At 40.4% G+C, this 20,386-nt stretch overlaps 2 protein-coding genes across 2 annotated transcripts; both read left to right on the top strand.

Moving 5' to 3' along the window:
* The first annotated feature begins 28 nt into the window (after positions 1–28).
* Positions 29–10,597, top strand: sgms2a (sphingomyelin synthase 2a). Its single transcript, XM_040146699.1, has 6 exons — positions 29–121; positions 5,384–5,887; positions 6,665–6,782; positions 7,599–7,752; positions 8,731–8,897; positions 9,979–10,597. The coding sequence occupies exons 2-6, from the start codon at positions 5,439–5,441 to the stop codon at positions 10,162–10,164; spliced, it is 1,074 nt and encodes a 357-aa protein (XP_040002633.1). The 5' UTR covers positions 29–121; positions 5,384–5,438; the 3' UTR covers positions 10,165–10,597.
* Positions 10,598–13,269: 2,672 nt separating this feature from the next.
* On the top strand, positions 13,270–19,296 carry LOC120800217 (cytochrome P450 2U1). Its single transcript, XM_040146145.1, has 5 exons — positions 13,270–13,859; positions 15,565–16,215; positions 17,092–17,253; positions 17,443–17,610; positions 17,720–19,296. Exons 1-5 carry the CDS (start codon positions 13,427–13,429, stop codon positions 17,899–17,901), a joined length of 1,596 nt encoding a protein of 531 aa, XP_040002079.1. The 5' UTR covers positions 13,270–13,426; the 3' UTR covers positions 17,902–19,296.
* Positions 19,297–20,386: the final 1,090 nt, after the last annotated feature.

Genomic DNA, 20,386 nt, shown 5'->3' with positions numbered 1-20,386 from the left:
GGCAGCGCCGCGTAACGTAGCAGTCCGGCCGGAGCAGAGCAGCGATCAAACAGGGCGCAGCATCAGGGATCCGAGGAACTGCAACTACAGGAAGAGGCACTAGGAGGCCCGAGCGAGGCAGGTAGGATGCTAGGAGCTGTGCAACATGTTCATTCCGCGCACAGATCCTCACCTTCTCGTCGCTGTGCGCTGGGCTACGTGTGTTTCATACAGACGATTAATTGCGGCATTGATAGGTGGTCTTTAATAGGATGGCACAGCCGGACTGGATTTTATACTCCGGATGACATTCAACTTTTTTTTTTTTTTTTTCTATCAGTCTTGCGTATAGATACAGAGATACCCAGTTGATACGTATTCTATTCGACATACATATATCTTTGAATTTTCCATTTGTGGCATAGGGCTCGTGTATTCGCATAAAAATCAATCAATGCAAAAAGTTTTATTCGGTTGATCATTGGACGTGAGCTGGAAGAGCAGCCTACGTGTTTATGGTATGATGATGTCAGTTATACGCTGCGTTTTATCGGGCTCTATCTGTAGCTTCAGGTGATACAGCCTACAGAGACGAAGAGGCCATTTGTCACATACATATTGCAAATCAAAAGCAATATTTCTGAATTACATATGGGCAGCTCAGTACACAGACTGTGATACAGCTGTGCCTTGCCTCAATTCGGTTTTAATAATTCAGTTGCCAGGCCCCAGATGCAATAGCGCTGATTGAAAACGAGAGGGTTTAATTACAGGACATGCAATGACCTGTTGCCGCACCCAGTAGCCTCATCTGGAACATGTGGCGGTTAACACTGTGTGTGGGGCCACTGTGCTACACCCCCAAAAGTAAACTTCAAAACAGGCTTCACCGCGCACATCCCATGTGACAGACTGCAAACCCTGTAATATATGGGAGGCATGGGAGACACCCAGTCTTGAACCTGACATTACTGCCAGCATCCACCCCACGTGTGGTTATGGCACCCAGAAGGGTAGCGGTGGCTCCATGCACAGTGTGACAATTTTGGCTTGCATGCTATATAACTGATTGTCTTTTCAAAAATAGCCTACAACATTCTGCTCTGTCAGCAAAGAATTTGTATTTTTGTGTTTTGATACACAGCTTTGGACAGTGAATGAGTCCTATACAGTAATCATGGGATCCAGTAAAGGAAGTGAACATAACTGTGGTAAAACAAAAGATTTCAAACATTTGCTGTCCTTCATTCACATTCGTGATGGGGTTACTGGTAAATGAATATGCAAGGTTATCACTAACGACAAACTCCGCTAATGTTACAGCTACTATGATGTCAACATTTACTATCATCCCAAGTATAGCCTACTACTTCTACTACCATCACTGCTACTGCTTCTACTACTGCTACTAATCAGTGGTAAAAGTAAATTTACTGAACGACTCTACTTAAGTACGGTTTGATATACAGTAACCGTACTTTACTTATTTTCGGTTCATGCTGCCTTATACTAATCCATTACATTTCACAGGTAGACACTGTACTTTTTACTCCAGTACACGTAGCTGACAGCGACAAGTACTTTGTAGATTAAGCGTTTAGGTAGATAAAACGTTATATAATATGGTGAGTCGTTTTGGATTAATCTCATTTACAGTATAAAGCTTTTATCAGCTCCACCTGAATCAGCTTTAATAGTGAAAGACTACTTAGACATTAATACATCTGCATTAACAACCCACTAATATAATATAAAATAGTATAACACTCAGGAGCCATTTTTTACTTCAGCTATTTTAATTATATTTTGCTGACAAATACTATGTCCCTTTAATTAAGTAACATACACTGCTTCTTATGGTTTTTCCTCAAGGAAAGGATAGGAACTTCTCACATCACTGCTACTACTAAAAATAATTTTTAAAAAGCACATCCCTCTTTTCATTTCTCAAAACACAAAGATATATTCTTTTCATCGTCAAAGTCATTAAGAGGTCTTTTTATTTTTTCAAACACAGCGCCATAGCGCCTTAGTGCTGTACAAATTTGTCTCAAATACTTCAATCACATCCTCTTCAGTGAGACTTCTGAACCGTACATTTAAAATTCTGAGCGTCTGTTGCTGACATGAAATGAAACTTAACTAAAACCTTAGCACGATGCAATGCTAAACATGCAGTTTCAACGCTGGATTTATAGCATGTACATGTGATGGCATATAGTAAACTCCTCTCTGTAGTGTCCCCAGTCTCTGGAGGGCTGGGCCTCCTCTAGTGTGATTTATTTTAAACCCTCCCTTTGATGAAGACAGTCCACATGATGTGAAGAAGAAAATGAGTGGACAGCAAGAGTAGCATGTTATTATGAAGGCCCCAAAATGGAGTCAAAGCCGTGGTTGCCCTGGAGTAAAATACAGCCTTCAAGGCAACAGGGTGGCTTCTCTTGAAATAGCTTGGGTGAGTGGAGGCAGCCAAGTTATCCATTACGGCCTGTGACCATGTGGAATAGGTTTTTCTGCCAGTTTTCCATCACCACCCATTCCTTTGGAGTGCAGGGTGCTCCGGCTGGTTGGAAGACACTGTGTACTGTACACTGGGGAGGAGGGGATCCGTGGAAAACTAGTCTAATGGAGACACTCTGCTGCCCTCCCATGTACAGCACACATGTGAGCAGTCTCACGGTGAAAAATGTGTCCATGTTGTCTTAAAATGCCTCTTCATGCTTACTTTAAGCCAACGTGAGCAAGAAGTCCTCAAAGTGCTATTGATGAAATCATGACAGCTAATGAACTCACATGGCAACAGATGCATCTCCATGACAACCGAGCAAACACCGTCAGTTGATGAAGCCTGTGTGATGCAGTTGAAAGCTCTTTGAAAAGCTTGTTATTGGGCCTTGAGTTGGGATTGTGTATCAAACTTAACCAAGTAGGTTTTTAACCATGACCACAATCTTTCCTTAACCTCAGTCCAGTTTTTAGTTGCCTAGAATGAACCGAATCTTAACCGCAGGGGTCAAAAGAACTTTATCCCTTCAGGTGAATTGAACTAAATAGAGACCGATGAGAAAAATGTCCTTATAAAGGCTCATATAATTAATATGTAACTGTCTGGGAAGGTGATGACGAGAACAACATCATCATACCGATAGGGGTGCCAGATCAGGAAAAAATGCTCATATGGGTTGTTTTGGAAGGCAATGATAAACAATTAATTTTGTTATTTAGGACTTGTTTGACACTGTTACACTCACTTTTACCAATAAATGAGCTGCAATTGGTGGTTTATCAATGGTGCTGTCATGGTGTCCCATTACTCACAGTCTATGGAGCAGCAGCAGGTTGTGTCTGTAGATGTCGTCATCATCACCACGGTCTGTTTCCCTGCTGTTCCTCTTAAGTACAGACTTGCCGAAATTCACAAGTTGAAACGGAGCTCTTCAATATTAGAAACGTTTAAAAAAAACGGGTGTTAGAGCAGGTGGTAGAGCAGGTTGCCCGCTGATCCCAGAATGGCAGTTTGATGCCAGCTCCCTCATACCCAGGTTGAAACAGGAAGGGCATTTGGCGTGAAAAACCTACGCCAAATCAAATATGCGGATGGGGATCTGTGACCCCTGATGGGAGCAGCCAAAATACACTGTTTTAATCTAAAAACCAGAGGGACACATTCATCTGCTCTCACACTTGTAACGTAAATGCTATGCTACACCAGCAACAGACTCCTCCTTAAGTGTCAACATACAGGATCACAATTTGCAGTATAACTAACCACAGAGATGCACCACAATCTCACTAATAACAGAAGGGGTGTGGCATTGTAATTAGATTATGTTGTTTGTCTGCTCTTATTGATCTTATTAGCCATCTTGGTCAGTAATAATATACCTTACGAACCCTTAATGTCAGTCAGATTTTGTGCTCTGTAGCCATCAATCAGAAGAATAATAGGCAGAATCTACTATGGGTCAGTCAGACGGCATTCTACTGTAAGCGTTTCTCCTCTATAATAATATTTTCCCAAAAATTGATCCTGAGGAAACTGATGCTTTCAGCAGCCCCCTTGAATCCAGCCATACTCAGTCTCTATCCCTTCCTTCGTCCGAGGGCCAGTTTTCTTTCTAAGTAAACATACCATTCTGTATGTTTCCCAGATGAAATTTATTGTGATGCATTTCAGGGCTGATAGCAACATCCTCAAATCCATTAATGGAGCTGTTAAAGGGACTGGAAGCCTTTTAGATGTGAAAGAATGAAAAAGGTTGAAGCTGTAATGCTCTCTCAAGTCATTAACTGAAAAGAGCTCAACAACAAACATTGCATTAGCTCATCTCCAACCATGTCTTCTAATTATCCATCTCAGACTTCCAAGAATCCATTTATTTTAGTTATTATACCTATATTATATATTATATATATTATATACTATAATATACTATATACTAGTAATATAGTATATACTATACTATATTATAACTATATTATTATTATTTTAGTTTAGTTTTTGATTTGTTTTTGTTATTTTTATTTATTTTTTGTTTTGTTTTGTTTTGTATACAAAAACAATCTCACCACAAGGTGTTAGGCTCACAAGCTTTCAAGCGTATCACAGGATCTTCTTCGGGACATGGAGTTTTCCCAGTTTTTTTAAGCCGCTATGCAAAAGAAGTCCTTAAAGTGCTCAGAACAATGTCATGACATGACGACTGAGAAAACTCCATCTTCAGAGAATTATTGTGTGATACAACCGAAAGCTCCGACAGAGCTACTAAATGGACCATGGTGGTGAGATTGCTTTGTTATTTCTTTTCCAAGGTCAAGAATGAACTTTAAATCTCACCTAGTTTAGTTTTCTTCAGCTACAATTGCATTCATACAGCTTGAAACGTTCATGTAAATTGCTCTGTTGCAATGGATAATGTTGACCATAAAACTGAACAAAACTGAACTGACCATAGCAGCTGCTTGTTGAGGACAAAATCAGAAAACCAAAGCAGTGTGGCACAGACTTCGGAAGGCCCAAAATAAGAGTCTAACTGAACGTCCAAACTGTCTGAGTGGTTCTGGTGAATGTCCAGGGAAAGGAAAATATAACTCACAGCGTTAACTCATACAACCACATCTAGAAAAGATGGCTGTTACAGCCTCAAAAATAGCTTTTCAGTGTAAAATGGACATTTCAGCTACAGGAATCAAGAACTTTGTATCAATAGAAGCTTAATCTCTTGCTTTGGTAATCCTTAGGATAAGGAAGAGTGGAAACAAAAGTAAACCAGTGTTCATCTCCTCTCCGTTTCTCTTCATGGTGATTTGGCATTCTTAATGCAACCAAGCAGCACCTGCGTCTTTGTGCTTTCCAGACGGAAGAGTTTGTCAGTTTTCAACCTTTTGCTTTCTCTCATGGCAGCTAAGAAGCCTCAACCCAGAGGAGCAGTGCCCGTGGATGGACAGTGCAGGCACCCATGGCATCACAGGAGCTTGTGGATGCGAGAGACTCTACCACTGATAATCTGAACCCAGAAATGGAAGGTGGGGCTGCGCCCAGCAGCGGTAAAACTTGTCCTGTCCACACCCCAGGTGGGGAGGATGCAAAGAGGGGCTTTCGGAAAGGCATAGGGAGGCATAATGACTACGTGAAGATCTCTGTGCCAGAGTCCAAGGTCAATCGTCTGCCCATGGAGTGGTGGAAGACAATAATCGCTTTCTTTTATGCTGGCTTCAACTTGGTCCTGACCACAGTCGTCATCACGGTCGTCCACGAGAGGGTCCCACCCAAAGAAAGCAGCCCACCTCTTCCTGATAAGTTTTTTGACTATATTGACAGGGTTAACTGGGCATTTACAGTAACAGAGATTAATGGCATGTTGCTGCTGGCCATTTGGATGATCCAGTTGTTCTTCTTCAGATACAAGTAAGAACCTTTGGTCCTCTCTATTGTAAAAGCATTTTTCTTTCGGCTAAAAGTATAACTATAGTGATTTTCTATATTTTTGTGTTCAGTTATTTTTGTGGAATTTGCTGACAATTAGAAAAATACAGGATGAAAACGCATGGAAATTAAATGAGCAGAGAAAATTTAATTTCATTGCACAAAAAGGCTACAGATTTTCTTTTTCATATTATTGAACGGTTTTATGGTTATGTCTCCTAACTTGTCTATGCTCTGCATCTCTCTTGAGGCTACTGTCAGTGATTAAATCATATTTCTATATTTTCTACATTTGAGGTTCCCCCATATAACTGGTCAACATGAGTAGTTTAGCAAGCAGTCTTTGCTCATTAGAGCCGAAACCAAAAACCAGACCCCCAGCATTGAGGTTTTTAATGTAGGTACCTGAACATTTTTTAATTAAATTCATCTTTTGACATCAATTCTTCCACATTTGGCCATCCGCCTAGGGGAATAAAGATACAGAATCAAAAAACTGACTATAAAATGGGTTTAGCAATCCAAGCCAAATCACCAATAATGTTTTCAAACCGTTACAGCATATTAGGGAGGATTTCTCATTGTCTTTAAGTGGTCTGGTTAATAAAACTCAATTTGATGACATGTTGACTCATCACACTGTGCAAGAAGGTCTCCAGAATTTTGTACATTTAAGTAGATGTTTGCCACTTTGTAAGTAATATGGCATAAGCAGGGGACCACTCACTCAATTCTGGCTCGGTCATTGTCCATTTGCAGGTCAATAGCAAGCAGGCGGTTCTTCTTCCTCATTGGCACCCTGTACTTGTACCGCTGTGTCACTATGTACATCACCACCCTGCCTGTACCTGGCATGCATATGTCTTGTGCTCCTAAGGTGAGTAGCATGCAAACATGAGAGCTGGCTTCAGCGTAGCTTGCATTGTTCAGCCGTGTACTCTTGTGCACCCTCTGGGACTTATTTTGCACAGCCACGCAAGGTGCAGCTTTAAAAAAAAAAAAGCCATTTTGACTTTTTACTGCCTCAAGATACCAATGATATTGAGGTGCATCAATGTTTGATCAAAAACATGTGCTACTGGAGTAGTAGTGCAATAGGATCAAAGATTGGACAGTTTAGTCTCAAGAATTTGATATGTTTCGGACAGTACATGAAAGCCTTTAGCTACTTGTAAGAAGTGAGTTATCGTCAGTCATTTGAGCAGCAGGTACAAGAGATTTGGCCATGTCTAGTTAATGATATTAACTACCTTTCTTTTACTTCCTTCCCTGCTCAACTTATGTTGCCTATAGACGTGAAAAAAATCAACAGAAAACTAGAAAAGTATTTCAACATTTTGGAAAATACGCTTATACACCCTTTGCCTAAAGAAGACTGATACCATTGTGATGTATGTATGTTAGGTATGATGCTACGGCCAGCAGCCGGTTATCTTAGCTCAGCACACAGACTGGAGACAGGGGGAAACGGCTAGCCTGCCCTCAGATTTAACATTATCTCGTTCCAGCTTCTCAAATGTGGAGATTTGCTGCTTTTCTTTGTTTTACCTGACTGTAAATCTAATACCTTTGACTGCTGGTCAGACAAATGAAAATGAAAATAATCATTAGTTGCAATGATGCAATAATGTTGCTGCTGATCCAGTGTTTATGTATTTCTCCCTCTTAACATCCACTTTCTGTTCTCCATCAGCTCCACGGAGACTCCCAGGCAAAAATCCAGCGGATTCTGCGGCTGATTTCCGGTGGAGGTCTTTCCATTACAAACTCCCATCTGTTGTGTGGAGACTTCCTCTACAGTGGACACACTGTGATGCTCACCCTCACCTACCTATTCATCAAGGAGTGTGAGTACTCAAAGCAACACTTTGTTTTGTTTGCTTTTATGAAATAATTGATTGGAATTTTCCATGAATAAAATATTAATCATATTGACAGTTTCCATTCTCATCCCCTCTTGCCCACAGTATTGTATTATACACATGGACCTTCTAGGGACTAATAAGATACAAATTATAAATGTGTTGCCACTATTACAATTTTTTGTAAAGCTGCATATTGCTGGATAAACACTCGATAGCTAACCGGAGCTTTCTTATACAATAGTGCTGCAATAAATCCTATCTTCATGAACGTTATAATGTTCAGTTTTAATTTCAACTGTTTCACAGAGTCTTCAACTTTATGGTCATTTTGAAGGCTGTAGTTTCTGGTGCTGTTAATGTTAATGTTAATTTCAATGTTATGTTGTGTTAACCGAGAGGTGTCTCCATTATTTTGTCCACCCCACTTACAGCATGTCAGTGAGGCTAGACAAATGATTAGAAACACCTCTCAGTATAGTGCAATACAGTACAAATGCCCAACAAAATACAGCCTCCTAAATGGCTCAAGACCTCTCTTAAACAGTTAACATTATAAACTTTATCAAGTTAGGCTTTTTTGCAGGTCTGTTGTATTAGACTGCATTAGTTTTAGCCAGGTGTACCTAATAAATTGGCAGATGATCTTGTGCTGGGTTTTTCTGGTATAGTTGGATAGAAAATACAAAGTACATATTGAAAAGGCTTCTAAAAAAGCCAAAATAAATTGTTTGGATGAGATTTACGAGCAAAAGTCGCAGTGTTTTAGTTTCCAAAATTACAGAGATATTCGCTGAAGCCTTGTTTGTCTATGTGTTGCAGGAAATCCTTCTGTTCTTGACATATCTCACTGAAATGCCACAGTCTGCCTTTTTGACAGTGGAGACATGGAAGAACAGACCACGAACGGATGTTGTCATGAATATTGCCAACGCTCTTGTCTCTTCTTCCCTCCCTCTCAAGACTCGCCACGGTCGTTTTGGTGGTACCATCTGATGTGCTGGCTGCTGAGTGCCGTTGGTGTGGTGTGCATCCTGGTGGCACATGAGCACTACAGTGTGGATGTGGTCGTGGCCTATTTTATCACCTCCCGCCTGTTCTGGTGGTACCACACCATGGCCAATTTACAGGTCTGAACAAAGAGCTGAGCACTGGGGGGCTGTTTGAGTGTGTGCTGGAGTCAAAGAGAGTAAATGAGAGCTTTCAAAGGTCAAGGATCCCCTCTCGTTGAACCGTGTTACACATAAATCACTATGGATGGAGGGCTTTACTGTCTGTCTGATGACACGTGGCTGTATTTTGTTCAGGGAGTTTGTATAGCAGCTAAAAGTTACATGCCAACACAAGAAGTTATTACTGTTTATGTTTAAAGGAAATGGCTTCTATATTACATTACATAATATTACAAACTTAGAGTAAGTTCACATATTTTTTGACTGTGTGTCTGAATGTCCTTCCCTGAAACAGTTAGTTATATCTTCAAAATGCAGAATCACCCCCCTCTACTGGCCAAATTGTAAGTAGTAATCATTCCTCCTGTTCAAACTGGACAGTGTGAGTTCCCTTCTCTTCCCCAGTGCACTTCCAATGTAAGTGATGGGGGACAAAATCAACAGTCCTTTTTCCGTGCAAAAATACATTTCAGTTTATCCGAAGTTAACATGAGGCTTCGGCAGTCTGGGTTAGACTAATTAGGTGCTTATCGTCCAAAGCTAAAATTCCTTCTTTGTGGTACTACTGTATCTCTTCACTGCAGCTCAACACGGAAACACTTGGGGAAGAAAAAGGGAGGGAATTCTGCAATGAGGTTGGAATTCTGTGCAACCTCATCAAAGTTGTGTATGAATATTCACAGCAGTTACATATCGTATCTCATCAGCCTCAGCCAGATTATCTGCCACTTTCCCTTGTCCAACCAGGCCACTGCACACTAGACAGTAATAAGAACAACGAGTCCGCATGCTTCATCCTGGGGATGTGGCTACCGGAAATACCGTCACTGAAGCTGCATATCTGTAATCTGACATGCAATCACAACTTTCAAATTACATAAACAAGTCACATTTTGACACAAAGAAGGGATTGGGAGTTTGGCCGGTTCATCAGCACCACTTTGAGTTGCATTCCTTCCATGGAACGTAATATATGAGCACATTTTTTTAAATTATTACTATATTATTTTAAAGGACACCTTTTTTTTTTTCTTGACAGACTCTGAAATGCTCACCCAACAACTACCTCACCAACACCTGGTGGAACCCGCTGTTCAACTTCCTGGAGAGGAACGTCCAAACCTCTGTGCCATGCTCGTACAGCTGGCCCATCACCTGGCCTCCTGCCTGCCTTAAGAACCCCTGCAAGAAGTACTCCATGGTACAAAGCACCCGAGAGGAGTGACGCGACCCTGATATCTCAGCGGCGTTGCCTGATAATCCACTGAAGTGGTATTCATTCATTCAGTCTAGTCTGCTGGACGGGAACATAATGGTACCAAATCCATAGTCATGAAAGAAACAAAAATGTGCCTAGAAGGATAATCATATTGTCTCTGTGTGTTCTTTGCCACTGTAATTTATTTGTGAGATAAAACAAAGTTTTCATTGTTTTGTAAATGATATCAGCTCCTGGAGAATTTCAGACATGAACGGACAGTTTGTTGCAACTGACTCGCAGGTTTGTTGCAGTCTTTGCAAGACTTTGATTTTGGATCTGCTACCATAACTCTTTCATACTGTGTGTATTGATGGGGTTTACCTCAATATGATATCAGTGTGCTCAAGTCACAAGGTGCCTTAGTGTGTTAAACATCAGTAGGTGTACCAAAACTGCCATTACGAGTTTTGGTGTATTTGTTTTTTGTTTTTGTTTTTCTATGATTTCTATCTTTATTATTATTATTATTATTATTATTATTATTATTATTATTATTATTATCATCATCATTATTAATTTTGTATTTGTTTTAGTAGCCTTGAGTGTGTATATCCTAGCTGTAGTCTCAACATAATACTATTAAAATGTAACCATACTAAGGCTTCATTGTATTTTCTGATTTAATGAAATAATCATTATGCTATATACCACAGATCTAAGTTTTTGACAATTTAATATTTAATGCATCTCTTCAACCATGCAGGATTAATATTTTTCACAAGTTACAAAAAATATATGTTTTCTAAAATAATCCCTATGATATATGAAAATAAAGTCTAAGTATTAAAATGACATTGTCCACATTAAGGAAAGTAATGCATTGGGCTGTATAGCTCTGCTTTTGTACAGTATAGCTCCCAACTTTTTATCATATGCTTCAGAGACAATTTAAGGATAAAAATCTGTAGCTACACTTGGATTAAATACTTAATATGTTCTCTTCTGTCCTTAAAGTTTTCACGTTATCTAAAGTTTTTGAACAAATACGCAAGCTTTAATGTAATTTGCAGTTGCAACTTGTAGACTCGGTGTATAGGCTACATTAGAAGGTAGCATCAGGTAAACCAAACAATACTAAGAAAAAGAAAGAAATCCAGAGAGTGTCCCTCTAAAGAAGCTCCTAATATCACATAATTCACGGATTGACATGCAACTTTAGTCACATACAAAAAAAGTGATCAAGCATTGAACAAACAGCAAGATAAAGGCCATTTGACTAGGTAATTTACGATTTGCCATAACTCCCCTTTGAACTCTATGAACTGAATAATTGTACAACACTGATACTGATTTTCGGGATAGGACTGTACAAACTATGGACTTTTTTTTTGCAGTAGACTATAACTATTATCATCTAATTCATGGGTATTTTAATCCCTAAAATATAACTGTATGGTGGCCCCTCCCCAAGAGGCAGCGGAGCCCTTGAAAATGTTGCTTCTTTTGGATGCAACAGCGTTTTAATTTAACCCCTGGAAGTCCCTTACTAATATTTACAGTGATTTAGAAGCATTCACATGCTTTCAGTGAAGAGGGCACAAACATGAGATAAACATCTCTTTACATGTAAATAGACTGTATTTAACTTTTATGTCTTACATTTTTCTGCTGTATTTGTGAGTATAAATAGTGAAAAAGCATTTCTTACAACCTAGAACTGTTCAATAATACTATTTTGAGTTGTTGTGACTAAAGATTTGTACATTTTGATGAGCATCTGTGTCTTTTTTCATGTTATTTAGGTTTATGGGGGCTAAATACTTTTTTACATTGATGCAATAAGAAGTCAGACTCACAGTACAGCTGAGCTTGTACTGTAAAAAAAAAAAAGAAAGAAAGGATACAGTGCAAGGATACAGTGAGGTGAGGACAGTTTAAAACTGCTAAACAAAGATAAAATCACATGCTTAAGACATTCACCGCAGCGTTCCTAAACGAATACCAACAATTCAATTTTAACCTGGACTCCAGAGGGCTCATTCAGTTTCATTTTTGTTTCATTTTGTCCAGGGTGTTTATTATGAGGGCCAAAAAGTGACTCGGGAAATAAATAAGGCCGTATCAATGCTTTATATTCCCCACAGTAACTATGTTGACACTCTCTCATTTAATTTGTGATACAGAGCAACACACATTGATTCACAGAATTGGAGTTACATCCAGGTAACTTATAACATTATTGTCCTGTGTTTCATTTCTGAATAGGAGACCACCACACTGGGGTCACTGTGTTTACGTTGAAAGCGGCAAAAAAAAAAAAAAAAATCTAAATAAACGTGTGTGTGGAGACACCCGTTGTGGCAGGAACCACCACAGGGGCATTTGCGAGTACTCTGGCAGGTGTTTATATGTCTGTGGGCAGGTTCCGTCTCCTCAGTATCGCCACACCCGCGCAAGATACGGTCGCGAAACGTTAGTTGAGATCAAAATGAAGGCCGAGATCGCAGACGGGTGTGGTCCGGGCAAGGTCACTGGAGGTGAGGAGGGTGGAAAATAGCTTCAAAGTAGGCTACAACACAACCTCCGATCCCATGCACGCAGCCGCCACAGGCGATGCCATAGCCTTAAAGGGGGAAGCATAAATGGGCCTTTCGTCTTGTCTCCTTTTACGGGTGGGCTCCCGTGTAACCCATTGAGGCTTTTTTGCCAACCCCGTGTGCCCCGTTGTTTTTTTTTTTTTTGTAGTTGTTTTCAAATTGTACGTGCGAAAAAGGGGAACTAATATAAACGAATACAAAAATTGATTTAAAAAAAAAAATTAATGTTACTAATTAAAAGCAACTAAATAAATTTAAAATTTGCCCAAAAATAACAAATGTATTAGTATGCAATATATACATAATGATAATATACATTTCTCAATTCCCACTCGTTAAAATGCACGTATTTATTTATTTATTCCTGTTGGACCCCCACAGCTACAGTGTGTTGCAGCCTGTAAGACACGTTGGAGGGCTGGAAACGCCTCCGCCGTAGTTAGTGTCGAGGCGGCGCACCAATCACGGAGGGCGACAGCTCTGCCAGCCAATAGGAAGCCAGTAACGGTACACCGTTGGCTCCTGCCGGCTCGCCGCCACGCAGAAAGAGCCTGAGCTGCGCTCGTAAATACCGCCGTCGTCGTGGTGGCGTATTATATTAGGAGACTACAAGGGGTCTGCTAGTCATCCTGGAAATGGGGTAGTATTTTCGGCTCACTGAATTCAGTTTATTTTAACTCTTAAAAACCATGTTTCCACTGCCATTGCTGGAGCACGCGAGCAGCTCTGTACTGCCATACGTGAACGCCGGAGCTTTGGTAGCATTGTTGCTGGCGTGTTGTTTAGCTAAATTTTATCGGAAGCGGCGAGACCTCGCAAATATTCCTCCGGGTCCGAAACCTTGGCCAGTGGTCGGCAACTTCGGCGGCTTCCTCGTCCCTTCTTCCATCCAGAGGAGGTTTGGGCAGCAGTCCGCCAGCACCTCCGCTGTGAGAAACGCTATAGTCATTTTGACGGAACAAGCCGACATTTATGGTAACGTCTACAGCCTTTTTGTAGGGAGTCAGTTGATCGTTGTGCTTAATGGCTTTGAAGTGGTCAAGGATGCTCTCTCAAACCATCCCGACGTGTTCTCCGACAGACCGGATATCCCCGCTGTCACCATCATGACTAAACGCAAAGGTACGAAAGTGTTCGCACGAAAGAGGCTATTTAAATGATTTTCAACCCTAATCTTATGGTGAGCAAATTCATGTAAAAGACACACACACACACACACACACACACACTCATTTTCCACTTTACTAAATATACACCTATCTAACTCTGCAGTCTGATCAAGCCCTGCAATAAATTATTTTTTTGTTCCAACTTTAGGGAGCTGACTTGTCGAGTTGGAGGCTGTAGTTTGTGATACTTTTGAATTGCATTGCCTTATCCTGAGAGGTGTTTTCTACTATCAGTCTGCTCTAACTGGTATCATAAATGGGGTGGACAAATTGTTAGGAACACCTCTGAATATTACCACAGCCAGAGGAAAGGGTAGGTGCACATTTTCTCAGGTGTATCTTAATACAATACTGACCTACCCATACAGTATGTACATTGAAAGAGGTCTTGGTTGCTGTAATTGTCCCCCTTCTCCATACTCACTGCTAAGAAATCCCTTCCTACAGCAATTTCAAAGCAAGCGATGGGGGACAAAATCCATAGTCCTGTGTAAAAATACATTTTAAAGTTCAGCTGAACCAAAAATGAGGTTTCACCTAAAATGAAACAATTAGAGCAGCAAAGCTTCATTATATTTTGCACAGAGCCCCATACTGTAAATTCTTTAGTATTCCTATGCTGAAGTGCTACCTGGCCCAGGTTTGCCTTGTGACAGTTACTTTGTGGTAATTTTGGTTACATTGCAGCATCATTTGTTTTGGCTGTCCAAAGGTAACATGCTGAGTCAGCTCTTTAATGAGGAGATTTTTGTTTTGGCGAGGTTTATAGAAAATGAATGGCAGCTAACACAGAGAACACTGTTTACATTTATGTATTGTAAACTGAAGCTTTTGAAATGTTCCTTTTTTGAATTTGTGTAAATTATGGTTTGTCATGGGACCATCCTGGTTGTTCTTGCTGTCTGGTGTCTTGTTCTGCTTTAGCAAATATTACCAAACACATGACCACAAACTAGTTGCCACACAGTGAACCTGGAGCCTTCGGGGCTCCTGAGGGTCTGGGCAGTTGTTGGCCTGTTGGTGATCCAGTCTAGAGTATATCCCAATATAGTCAGACAGCACCACAAACTAGAATGACCATAAAGTTGAATCAACACCTCTCTGAATCAGTTTCAACAAAAACTGAACATTATAACCATTGCAAAGGAAGGGTTTATTGCAGGGCTGTTGTATTTTAATCCATTAGTTTTATAGATGTATATAACATATGGCTGACTTCAGTGTACACATTTAAATTTGTCAATATAGCTTTAAATTATAGACGGGGTCCATTTACCGCCCTAAATCCTAAGGCTGGGCTATGCAGTAAACAGGTTGAGCAATAGCAAAAAGAAAATACATTTGGTATTCCAGATTTCAAAGTCTCCTTCTTATATCTAGCAAAGATAATAATGAAACGTTTGAACGGGCAAAATAAGTCTTTTCCCCTCTGAAATACCCGCATTTTCAATTAAAGGGTTTAGGTAGGAATTGGAGTCAGAAACAATACAGCTACGATTAAAGTGTAACTGTGTATTCATGGGTATGTTGACTTTTGACAAGTCCATAGAGGTAAGGATGAAAACTGACTAAACTGACCCTGACCTAAATACTCTCTTTGTTGGAGTCAATGGCCTGAGCCATAACCCATCCTTTTTTCTGGTTTAATTACACTTTAGGAATAGTCTTCGCACCTTACGGGCCAATATGGAGGAAGCAACGCAAGTTCTGCCACACCATACTCCGAAACTTTGGCCTGGGGAAGTTGAGCCTTGAGCCTTGCATCCTGGAAGGCCTGGCCACCGTCAAAACAGAGCTGCTGCGACGGAATGAGGAGTCTGGCGGCGCCGGCGTGGACCTGGCCCCGCTGATCAGCAACGCCGTGTCGAACGTCATCTGCTCAATGGTCCTGGGTCAACGATTCCATCACGAAGACCGCGAGTTCCACACGTTGCTGGGCCTGATGGAGCGTGGGCTGGAGATCTGTGTGAACAGCCCCGCAGTCCTCATCAACATCTTTCCACTGCTCTACTATTTGCCTTTTGGGGTCTTCAAGGAGTTGAGGCAGGTTGAAAGAGACATCACAGTGTTCCTGAAGAGGATTATTGCAAAACACCGGGAAACATTAGATCCTGAAAACCCAAGGGATCTCGTAGACATGTACTTGATGGAGACGTTGGCCCAGCAAGCTGCTGGAGAGGAGGACAGCGGCTTCACAGACGATTATCTCTTTTATATAGTAGGAGATCTCTTCATCGCTGGCACTGACACTACCACTAATTCAGTTTTGTGGATCCTCCTCTACATGGTCTTATACCCCGATGTCCAAGGTTAAAGTAGCGGCAGTGCATTCAGTCCACCCTTTGCTACAGTGAATGCTTATAGATCACAGTAAAATCTAGCACTTTGTGTAGTTAGCTTGCACAAAACTGACCTCCACAGTGACGCTGGAGTGCAGATGTGGGACCGTCACCTGCAATATAGAAATAGTTATGGCTATCCAGAAAATTACGTCTGCTCAGAGTTCCCATGGCAGATTTCCACCGGACCTTTTGTGTGAGTTTTTGATGAATAAAGGAAAAAAAAAAAAAAACAGTGAAGAAACAATCAAAGGTATACAAAAGATATGCACACACAATCACATTTTTTGCAATAGTATCATTTTCACAAATCATCATGCTTTACTGTATTTGAATCAGTGATGCAAAATGTTTATAATTTTAATCAATATAAATAATTCAGTAACATAAAATATAATTAAAATTCTACCTTTTTAGAGCTTCAGAATTTATAGTTGAGATTGTGGTGGGTGAAATATATGTAGAACCAAATGTGAAATGTTTCTCAGCTTATATGAACCACAGACCTTGTTTTCTACATAAATAGGAATCTCTTTTTGGGAAAAAAGGAATTGGAAATCTGCTGCGGGAACCCACGGCTTAAATACATCCTAATTTTAGGACATGAAAATATCTAGCACGTTCATGTATTTAACCACTTCTCCAAATGTTTCTCAACCACATCGATTAGCACATCAGAACATGCATTTACTGCGGCATTTCAATACTTTGAAATTCTTTTGATTGACCTAAAAAGTGAAAAGTGAAATCACACTTAATTTTTGCTTATTTGTTTAGATTATGAGTTCATTAATCATGAAGGAATGATTTGTTTAATGCTTTTTGCTTCTCCTGTTTGGATTTTAGACAAAGTCCAGGAAGAGATCGATGAAGTTGTGGGCAGACATTGGGTCCCGTCTCTGATTGATAAGGGAAGTTTGCCTTTTACTGAGGCCACCATAATGGAGGTGCAGAGACTAACTGTAGTGGTTCCCCTGGGTATTCCACACATGGCCTCCAGGACAACCGGTGAACTCATACAACACCTGTGTATAAGTACAAATCCTTTGTTCATGCTCAACTGGTCAGATCTCTGAGTCTCAGACAATAATTGTCTCAGGGATAATAAAGATTTTTCTTAATTTCCCACAATGATTCACTGAGGTGATGGTATTTTAATGTTTTGGGGTTTTTTTTGTGTGTGTCTTCAATTTTCAGAGTTCAGAGGCTACACTATTCCCAAAGGAACAGTTATTTTGCCCAATCTATGGTCTGTCCATAGAGATCCCACTCTGTGGGACGACCCGGACAGTTTCAACCCGGCACGCTTCTTGGATGATAACGGAGAGTTACTCAGGAAAGAGTGCTTTATACCATTCGGGATTGGTATGCCATTCCTTACTCGTATGGGCTAAATAACTGAAACATTGATCATTAAATCCATTATAAGTGTGTATGCACCAGGATCTAATGATTTATCCCATGTATCCCTCAGGTCGCAGGGTGTGCATGGGTGAACAGCTGGCGAAGATGGAGCTGTTCCTGACGGTTACCAGCTTACTGCAGGCCTTCAAATTCAGACTCCCAGAGGGATTGCCTCCTCCTCCCCTGCACGGACGCTTCGGCCTGACACTGGCTCCCTGCCCATACACTGTGTGTGTGAGCACTCGTAGTTGAAAAAGTGGAAGAGTTGGTTTGAACTGATTTTCTGTAAACAGGGTGCTCTGATGCCAAGGACCCTGAAAAAAGCCCAGAGATGTTGGTAAAGGTCCCCTGGAGAGATAGTTTAATTTTAGGAAAGTATTAAGATACCGTGCACTTTTTTCACTTTTTCCCATTTTGCCTTATGCTAAAATTGTTTAAATTAATTTTTTCCCTCATCAATCTAAATTTAGTACCCCACAATGACAAAGCAAGAACAGTATTTTAAGAAATTTTTGCAAATTTAGGAAGGAAAAACTGAAATATCACATTGACATAAGTATTCAGACCTTTTGCTGTGACCCTTGAAATTTAGGTCAGGTGCCTCCCATTTCTCTTGATCATCTTAAAAGATGTTTCTACACATTGACTGGAGTCCACCTGTGATAAATTCACTTGATAGGACACGATTTGGAAAGGCACACACCTGTCTGTATGAGGTCTCACAGCTGACAATGCATATCAGAATAACGACCAAGTCCTGAGGTCGAAGGAACTGCCTCCAGAGCTCAGAGACAGGATTGCGTCAAGGCACAGGTCGGAAGGCTACAAAAAAAACTTGAAATTAAAAAAAAATAAATTCTGCTGCCTTCTCAAGAGCACAGTGTTCTCTATAATTCTTCAATGGAAGAAGTTTGGAACAACCAGGACTCTCCCTAGAGCTGGCTCCCCAGCCAGACTGAGCAGTTGGGGGAGAAGGGCCTTGGTAAGAGAGGTGACCAAAACCCCTGATGCTCACTCTGGCTTAGCTCCATAAATCCTGTGTTGAGATGGAAGAAACATCCAGAAGGACAACCACAACTGCAGCACTCCACCGATCTGGGCTTTATGGTGTCCAGATGGAAGCCTCTCCTCAGTGAAAGGCATATGAAAGCCACTTGGAGTTTGCAAAAAAGTGCCAAAAGGACTCAGACTGTGGGAAACAAGATTCTCCGGTGTGATTAAACCATGATTGAACTGTTTGGCTTCAGCTCTAAGCGTCATGTCTGGAGGAAACCAGACAACGCTCATCACCTCCCCAATACCATCCCAATGGCTAAGCATGGTTGTGGCAGCATTATGCTGTGGGGGTGTTTTACAGCTGCAGGGGCAGGCAGACAGGTCAGAGTTGAGGGAAAGGTCAAAGGAGCAAAGTACAGAGATATCCTTAATGAAAACCTGGTCCAGAGTGCTCAGGACCTCAGACTAGGCCGAAGGTTCACCTTCCAACAGGACAATGACCCTAAGCACACAGCCGAAACAATGCAGGACTGTCTTAGGGACGACTCTCTGAATGTCCTTGAGTGGCTGAGCCAGAGCCCTGACTTGAACCCAATGGAACATCTCTGGAGAGACCTGAAAATGGCAACTAAGTACTGAGTAAAGGGTCTGAATACTTGTCAGTGTGATATTTCAGTTTTTCCTTTATAATAAACTAGCAAAAATTTCTAAAATTCTGTTTCCACTTTGTCATTATGGGGTATTGAGTGTAGATTGATGAGGGGAAAAAAATTAATTTAAACGATTACAGCATAACACTGCAACATAACAAAATGTGAAAAAAGTGAGTGGGTCTAAATACTTTCTGAAGGTACTGTATATTTATTGACTAGACTGTGAGTCCTATGCATATGTCATTGTTATTAACTTTTTGTTAATTTATCTATTATATTCCCGATTATTCAAGCAGTCATTTGATCCATAATATTTCAAAAGTAAGGACGAGTACCCGTCAGAAATGACAACAATCCAATATGACGTCTTACACTATGTATTACAATTACAATATGATCCAGATCAGCTGCAAATTCTCTTAAGAAGCTTGAGCCAGTAAATGTTTTGTTAATCAGCTAATTGATTAATAAGGTCAGTATTACATGCAAGATAATCCAGATTGATTCTGAAAGATACCTGCTGAATATCTATTGAATTATTTAATTATTTTATCATTTTATTGTTTTATAGTCCCTACCACAGATTTATAAAGGATGTAATATCCTTTATTAAGGCGTCAGAGAAAGAAAGATATTAGTCTTTTGGCTAAGAGTTTAAAAATATATTTCCATACCTGACGTATGAGTTACTGGAAACCTATCTTAATAATAAATTACCTCAATTTATCTTGGGTCATTAAAGTATAGTTTTGTTCTATTTTTTATTCTTTGCATTGTTTTTGTTTTAAATTGTTGACATTTTTAGGACATTCTTTCATCAGAACAGTGGAAGAAATATTTAGCTCGGTGCTACAAACTTTCACTGAAAAAATGTGCAGTATCTGTTGCGGTGAAATGCTTATGTCAGTGGTTCAGAATGACAGTTAGGTTTTGGGTACAAAGCCAATGTGAAATTGAATCACTGCTCTGCAGCCACGGATATGTGCACCCTTAAATATCATCATTTGAGTCACTTTTTTAATTCGGAAAGAACAAACTGATCCCAAATCGTCATTTTGAAAAAAAAAAAAGGAACAATATATAAGAAA

The sequence above is a fragment of the Xiphias gladius genome, chromosome 15, assembly GCF_016859285.1.
Source record: "Xiphias gladius isolate SHS-SW01 ecotype Sanya breed wild chromosome 15, ASM1685928v1, whole genome shotgun sequence".
NCBI classification, from domain to species: domain Eukaryota; kingdom Metazoa; phylum Chordata; class Actinopteri; order Istiophoriformes; family Xiphiidae; genus Xiphias; species Xiphias gladius.
The sequence above is the reverse complement of the archived record's forward strand: the minus strand, read 5'-3'. Positions and strand labels throughout refer to the sequence as shown.

Excerpts from the sequence above, each read along its gene's own strand:
- sgms2a (XM_040146699.1), top strand. The coding sequence starts at position 5,439 with ATGGCATCACAGGAGCTTGTGGATGCGAGAGACTCTACCACTGATAAT. Across the intron at positions 6,783-7,598 it reads ATATGTCTTGTGCTCCTAAG|CTCCACGGAGACTCCCAGGC; the intron begins GTGAGTAGCATG and ends GTTCTCCATCAG. Across the intron at positions 7,753-8,730 it reads CTACCTATTCATCAAGGAGT|ACTCGCCACGGTCGTTTTGG; the intron begins GTGAGTACTCAA and ends CTCCCTCTCAAG.
- LOC120800217 (XM_040146145.1), top strand. The coding sequence starts at position 13,427 with ATGTTTCCACTGCCATTGCTGGAGCACGCGAGCAGCTCTGTACTGCCA. Across the intron at positions 13,860-15,564 it reads CATCATGACTAAACGCAAAG|GAATAGTCTTCGCACCTTAC; the intron begins GTACGAAAGTGT and ends ATTACACTTTAG. Across the intron at positions 17,254-17,442 it reads CATGGCCTCCAGGACAACCG|AGTTCAGAGGCTACACTATT; the intron begins GTGAACTCATAC and ends TTCAATTTTCAG.